The sequence below is a fragment of the Sprattus sprattus genome, assembly GCF_963457725.1.
Source record: "Sprattus sprattus genome assembly, contig: scaffold_73, whole genome shotgun sequence".
Lineage (NCBI taxonomy): Eukaryota > Metazoa > Chordata > Actinopteri > Clupeiformes > Clupeidae > Sprattus > Sprattus sprattus.
In genome coordinates this window covers 37,501-45,000 of record NW_027666820.1, presented here as the reverse complement: position 1 = coordinate 45,000, position 7,500 = coordinate 37,501, and the positions used below count along the sequence as shown (strand labels likewise).

The 7,500-nt window shown below is 43.2% G+C and overlaps 2 protein-coding genes across 2 annotated transcripts in view; both read right to left on the bottom strand.

Annotated features, from left to right (window-relative positions):
- Nucleotides 1-851, bottom strand: part of kif25 (kinesin family member 25) — a gene marked incomplete at both ends in the record, with an annotated part of 15,355 nt that extends 14,504 nt beyond the window's left edge. Inside the window, 2 exons of the mRNA XM_080860993.1 lie at nt 442-507; nt 783-851. Coding sequence (XP_080717119.1) covers nt 442-507; nt 783-851 — 135 coding nt within the window. The remainder of the gene's footprint in view (nt 1-441; nt 508-782) is intronic.
- A 1,203-nt stretch (nt 852-2,054) lies between these two features.
- Nucleotides 2,055-7,500, bottom strand: part of acat2 (acetyl-CoA acetyltransferase 2) — a 10,576-nt gene continuing 5,130 nt past the window's right edge. Inside the window, exons 5-9 of the mRNA XM_080860995.1 lie at nt 6,433-6,576; nt 4,703-4,825; nt 3,292-3,446; nt 2,800-2,910; nt 2,055-2,321 (exon numbers count right to left, since the gene is read on the bottom strand). Of these exons, the coding sequence (XP_080717121.1) occupies nt 2,151-2,321; nt 2,800-2,910; nt 3,292-3,446; nt 4,703-4,825; nt 6,433-6,576 (704 nt within the window). The 3' untranslated portion in view covers nt 2,055-2,150. The remainder of the gene's footprint in view (nt 2,322-2,799; nt 2,911-3,291; nt 3,447-4,702; nt 4,826-6,432; nt 6,577-7,500) is intronic.

Genomic DNA, 7,500 nt, shown 5'->3' with positions numbered 1-7,500 from the left:
TTGATAGAAAAATACATAACACACGACGAGAATGGCATTTACAGTAAAAAAAAAAATTGAACCTATCAATTCAAGTTGCAACAAAACTGTTTTCATCCATACCTATGTATAGTAACAATGAACATTGTCTCACCACAAAAAGCAGTTAAAAGTTTCAATTTCTTTAATGTACACCTAAATCCATTTGGGTTATCTATAACGGTAGCCTATATTCCCGATTGCTGACCTCAGTCAAAAATATGAGTACAACATCAGTAGGCTCCTTGATCAGTGGTCAAGCCACTTAGGCTATCATCAGACAGTGTCACACACACACACCATCTGGAGAGGCTAACTAATCCCGCCATGGCCTTGTCCACCTAGGACCCTACGGGTTGCCATGGGTTACAGCCGAGTTCATTGAGACAGTACATCAGTCATAGTAGTCATGGCGATACATACCTCCGTCAACCTGAGGTGCAGAAGCGCATTCTTGGTCTCCAGCTCCAATATGCGCTCCTCTTTACTCTGCGAATACACCGTTACAAAAAAAAAGTCTGCGGTATGTGACGTTAGTTAGCATGCTAGACTAGCCTACCGCTGTAGGCCATAGTGTATAAATGAATACACTACAGACGAAATAGACGAACAAAGATGTATGTGTTTAACTTTTTGAATACTTTCAAAATGTCAGTAACATTTCCAGAAAGGCAATCAAATTAACTCCAATTGAATTGACCCTACACAAGGCCTCCAGGCTATCTTAACGTTATTCTGTTTAAATTCTTATAACGGCTACTTACCCTGAGCTTGTGTTCCAACAGGTGCACCTGGTGCGCAAAGATCTGATCCCGGTTAATAAAAAGTGGCATTTTGCTGAAGTCAAAAACAATAAAAAAGCCACGGTGACACACTTCTTGATTAAGCGAACAGGACGTCAGCCAGAGCAGGCTACTTTGACTGTTTCAGTAATCGGCTTAACAGTGACAACACAACCTGCGTGCCGGGAGAAACTATCCACTTCAAGTGAGGCAACAGGTCTTCTTAAAGGTTGTTTTTTCCCCTTCAATGGCTATCTGAAGTATTTAGCTTCATTCATTTAAGAGATACAGCCCATATTTACGCCTCTATCAGCAAGTGGGACTAGTTCGGAGACAAAAAATAAGCTATAGGCCTACTCAAGCGTGTTGTGTAGCCTACATCATATAAAAAATAAACCATAATATTATAATACATATATGAATAATGTATTTGTTTACTGTTGAACTACTCTAGGTTATGTCACTATTTCTACAGCTGTAAATACCTATTTCAACCAATTCAAGTTGAACAGAGCAAGTTTGCAGTTCACGTCCAGGTGAGACCTTTTGCAGACTACATGATTCAGGTGAACGAGTAGTAAGTAACATGAATCATGAGCGCCCCCTAGTGGCTAACATATGATTCTACAGGGAGGATGGTTCTCTACCACTGAACTCTGTTGCAGTCAGAGATGAATAAAATGGCCACAATGACACTTACACACACAACATGGTTTATAATAATAATAATTAATTGTATTTATAAAACACAATACTGTTCCTTATTGATGCATAAATGTTATTCTCTAACTATTCATGAAAGAAAAAAAGGCACACAGGACCAGCCATGTTTTGGGTTGAGTCTTTTATTCTTCCCAAGAGTTCCACCCAAGTTTCTTTTGTAAACCTTATTTCCCTCTGCGATAACTTTATCATTTATTATTCATTAGGGATGCTTTATGAAGCCTATCTACAGCAAGCATCGGATCCAGGTTAGTGGATCCAGGGTTAATGGCACACTGCGTACATCCAGACACACACACACACACACACACACACACACACAAACACAAACATTCAGACATTCACATTCCCTGGCATCTACTACAGGGCATGGTCCTACTCCACTCCAAGAGCTTTACATGATAAGAGAGAAGGTTTGTTTCAAGGCATTCATTGCATGTGTGTGTGTTCGTGTGTGTGTGTGTGTGTGTGTGTAGGTGTGTGTGTACATGGGCCTACTCCACTCCAAGAGCGGAGTGGGAAGAGTCGTTTCAAGGCATTGGTTTAAGAAGCATCGGGAGCAGTACGTGTGTGTGTGTGTGTGTTTGTGTGTGTGTGTGTGTGTGTGTGTGGGCGTGTCCTGGTCTCTCACACCCTCTCCACACACATGGCGATGCCCATTCCTCCTCCGATGCAGAGCGAGGCCACGCCCCTAGTCCCGCCCGTCCTACTGAGCGCGTGCAGGAGAGTCACCAGCACCCGGCAGCCAGACATGCCCAGAGGGTGTCCCAGAGAGATGGCCCCCCCACAGATATTCACCTGGGTAGAGAAGAGAGAGACACACACACACACACACACACACACACACACACACACACAAATAAGATGAGGAGAGAGACAGGGGCACCAGAAGGAAGGAAAAGGCGAGAAAAAGAGAGAGAAAAAATACAGAGAACAAGAAATTGGGGGAAGAGTGTGTGTTTGTGTGTGCGTGTGAGAGTGTGTGTGTTTGAGTGTGGGTGTTTGAGTGTGGGTGTTTGAGTGTGGGTGTGTGTGACTGTGGGTGTGTGGGTGTGTGGGTGTGTGTGTGTGTGTGTTTGTGTGTTTGTGTGTGTTTGAGAGTGTAAGAATATGTGTGTGTTTGTGTGTTTGAGAGTGTAAGAGTGTGTGTGTGTGTGTGAGTGAGTGTGTGTTTGAGAGTGTAAGAGTGTAAGAATGTGTGTGTGTGTGTGTGTGTGTGTGTGTGTGTGTGTGTGTGTGTTTGAGAGTGTAAGTGTGTGTGTGCAGTAAGTGATACCTTGTCTGGGTTGAGGCCCAGTTCCTTCACTACAGCCAGAGACTGGGCAGCGAACGCCTCGTTCACCTCAAACAGATCCACCTCCTCCAGCTTCCAGCCAGCCTTCTCCACCTGAACACACACACACACACACACACACACACACACACACACACACACACACACACACACACACACACACACACACACACACACACACACACACACACACACACACACACAAACACACACACACACACACACACACACACACAGAAACGTTGCTCATGGGCACAATGTTTTCACCATTCATCCACACACATCCAGTGAGAACTCAGCAAGGGGTCACAAGATTGTAAACACACACACACACACACACACACAAACACCGCTTTCCTGATGGCCGGATTTGTGTGTGTGGGCACTGGGCCACACACACTCACAGACACACACACACACACACACACACACACACACACACACACACACACACACACACACACACACGCTCACCGCTTTCCTGATGGCAGGGATTGGTCCAGTACCCATGATTGACGGGTCCAGGCCGGCCTGAGCCCAGGAGATGATTCGTGCCATTGGCTTTAGGCCACGCCTCTTGGCCTCTGATTGGCTCATGAGGACAGTGGCTGCAGCTCCGTCATTGATCCCTGAAGAAGAAAACAAAAACAAACATAAGAAAACAAAAACAAACATATGAAAACTAAAGCAAAGATAAGAAAACAAAAACAAACATAAGAAAACAAAAACATACATAAGAAAACAAAAGCAAAGATAAGAAAACAAAAACAAACATAAGTAAACAAAAACAAAGATAAACTGCGTCGCTAGCATAGCTGCGCTTTAGAGTTTAACCCAGTTTTAGACTTGACGTGTTGCAGAAGGAGTCTCATAGCTTTGTAAACCCTATTGCATCATAACCTCCAGCTCAGGCTGATTTCAGTTGGGTTAGGGTAAGTCAGAACACAATATCACAACGGCCACTAGAGGTCGCTTTTTGTACACACTTCCGGTTCAAGTAGTACATTTCTAAAGCACAGCTACGTAAGCCAGATGCTAAGTAGTACAGTTCTAAAGCACAGCTACGTAAGCCAGATGCTAAGTAGTACAGTTCTAAAGCACAGCTACGTTAGCCATATGCTAAGTAGTACAGTTCTAAAGCACAGCTACTTTAGCCAAATGCTAAGTAGTACAGTTCTAAAGCACAGCTACGTTAGCCAGATGCTAACTGACAGAGCAATTGTGCCCCATTGTGTTGTTTTGAATAAACAGGCTTCTCAAGGTTTGAGGGTGTTTTCATATCTGTTTTTGATGGTCCACTTCATCTTGCACTGCCTCTTTATAGTCATGTGCCTGTTGTGTACAAGGCTGTTGTTTCTGTGTTCTATGTATTATTAACTGTACTGTTCAACCAAATAAACAAAGTTGGCACAAAGAGGAAACAGGAAGCTAAACCTGGACCTTGACTGTAAACAGGAAGCTAAACCTGGACCTTGACTGTAAACAGGAAGCTAAACCTGGACCTTGACTGTAAACAGGAAGCTAAACCTCGACCTTGACTGTAAACAGGAAGCTAAACCTCGTCCCTTGACTGTAAACCGGAAGCTAAACCTCGACCTTGACTGTAAACAGGAAGCTAAACCTCAACCTTGACTGTAAACAGGAAGCTTAACCTCGACCTTGACTGTAAACAGGAAGCTAAACCTCGACAATGACTGTAAAATGTCTCTGATTGGCACTCTGGGTGAAAATACGTGATCCGTGCCTGTCTGGGCCTATTAGAACCCCTAACTCCTGGGTACGTGATCGGGTCCTGTCCGGGTCTCTGGTAGAACCCCTAACTTCTGATCAGGTTCCTGTCTGGGCCTGTAGTGGAACCCCTAACTCCTGGGAGGGAGGAGCCTACCTGAGGCGTTGCCGGCGGTGACGGAGCCGGAGCCGTCCTTCAGGAAGCAGGGCTTGAGTTTGGTCATGGCCTCAAGGCTGCTGCCGTGGCGGGGGAACTCGTCCTGCCGCACCTCCACAGGGCCTGGAGCACACACACACACACACACACACACACACACAAACACACAGGAGAGTGGTTACTGTGGTTACTGGGGCACACAGACAGGAGAGTGGTAACTCAGCAGGTAAACAGAAGCACACATGCAGTGAGACGGGTAAAGTAAATAAAAAAAAACATTCACTCAGATGTGTAAGGTTCAATTAAAAAGATGAACTGTTGGGTTGGGGTTAGGGTAATACATCAGATTAGCTTTTGGTTGGACTGGAGAGGAAGCTCAACACCTCTTATCCCCAGTGGGCCCAAGCAAGATTGGCAAGAGTATGATGACAATGAATTTATTAGCTATAAACACACTTATCCATTCATTTATTAGCTATAAACACACTTATCCATTCATTTCTTAGCTATAAACACACTTATCCATTCATTTATTAGTTATAAACACACTTATCCATTCATTTATTAGCTATAAACACACTTATCCATTCATTTATTAGTTATAAACACACTTATCCATTCATTTATTAGTTATAAACACACTTATCCATTCAATTATTAGCTACAAACACACTTATCCATTCATTTATTAGCTATAAACACACTTATCCATTCAATCATTCCGATAAGTATGCTCAAAACCAGTTCTTGTTTCAGGTTATCATTGGTCTATATTGGACGACATAGTTACTCCAAACACATTGAGTCATCAGCCGGCCATTTCCTTATGTTTAAGGACAGGAGGTAGTTATCTGTGATCAACTGCTCTTGCCTTATGCTTTAAGGACAAGAGATTTTTTTCTCACATTTTTGAGAAGCTTTTTCTTTACTTTTATTATTTTCTACATGGTAGATAACCCTTTTTTTGTTCAGTGCATCATCTCATATGTGTTCTTTCGTAGTTTAAATGTCTTCAGTATTAATCTACAATGTAGAAAATAAAAGAGAAAACACTTAAAAAATGTAAAAGTGTGTCCAAACTTTTCACTGGTACTATATCTGTGATCAACTGCTCTTGCCTTTGCGTGACGGGAGATAGTAATCTGTGATCAACTGCTCTTGCCTTTGCGTGACGGGAGATAGTTATCTGTGATCAACTGCTCTTGCCTTTGCGTGACGGGAGATAGTTATCTGTGATCAACTGCTCTTGCCTTTGAGTGACGGGGCGTGACGGGAGATAGTTATCTGTGATCAACTGCTCTTGCCTTCGCGTGACGGGAGATAGTAATCTGTGATCAACTGCTCTTGCCTTTGAGTGACGGGGCGTGACGGGAGATAGTTATCTGTGATCAACTGCTCTTGCCTTCGCGTGACGGGAGATAGTAATCTGTGATCAACTGCTCTTGCCTTTGAGTGACGGGGCGTGACGGGAGATAGTTATCTGTGATCAACTGCTCTTGCCTTCGCGTGACGGGAGATAGTAATCTGTGATCAACTGCTCTTGCCTTTGAGTGACGGGGCGTGACGGGAGATAGTTATCTGTGATCAACTGCTCTTGCCTTTGCGTGACGGGAGATAGTAATCTGTGATCAACTGCTCTTGCCTTTGCGTGACGGGAGATAGTTATCTGTGATCAACTGCTCTTGCCTTTGCGTGACGGGAGATAGTTATCTGTGATCAACTGCTCTTGCCTTTGCGTGACGGGACGGTGACGGGGACAATTTCGCGGTCGAAGTGTCCCGCCGCCTGGGCCGCCTCGGTTCTGTTCTGGGAGGAGACGGCGAACCGGTCCTGTTCCTCTCGGGTCACGCTCCACTGCTTCGCCACGTTCTCCGCTACAATCACATAAACAACAACACAAACACAAGATTATAAACATAAACAACAACACAAACACAACCACATGATTATGAACACAAACACAAGATTATAAACATAAACAACAACACAAACACAACCACATGATTATGAACACAAACACAAGATTATAAACATAAACAACAACACAAACACAACCACATGATTATGAACACAAACACAAGATTATAAACATAAACAACAACACAAACACAACCACATGAGTATAAACACAACAACAACAACAACAACATGATGATAAAGACAAACAACAACACAAACACAACCACATTGGGGGCGACAGTGGTACAGGAGGTAGAGTTGCTATTTGATTCCCTGTCGAAGCGTCCTTGAGCAAGACACTCATAATTGCTCCTGATGTGCAGTGTGCCATCAGTGTAAATGTAAAATGTGTATACATCCTTGTAAGTCGCTTTGGATAAAAGCGTCTGTTAAATGACTAAATGTAAATGTAAATGATTATCAACACAAACACAACAACATGATTATAAACACAACAACAACATGATTATAAACACAACAACAACATGATTATAAACACAACAACAACGTGATAATAAAGACAACACAATCGATAACTAATGTTGAGGTCACTCCAAACCACTGAAGCCCCCTGAGTTCTGAAACCCTCATGCTAAGTGCTAATACGCTAAGTGCTAATACACTAAGCTCATGGTCAGTGCTAATAAGCTAAGTGCTAATGCACTAAGCTCATGGTAAGTGCTAATACGCTAAGCTTATGGTCAGTGCTAATAAGCTAAGTGCTAATACACTAAGCTCATGGTAAGTGCTGATATGCTAAGCTCATGGTCAGTGCTAATACGCTAAGCTCATGGTAAGTGCTAATACACTGCTTGTGATGTTTTTGGTAAACAGGAGTA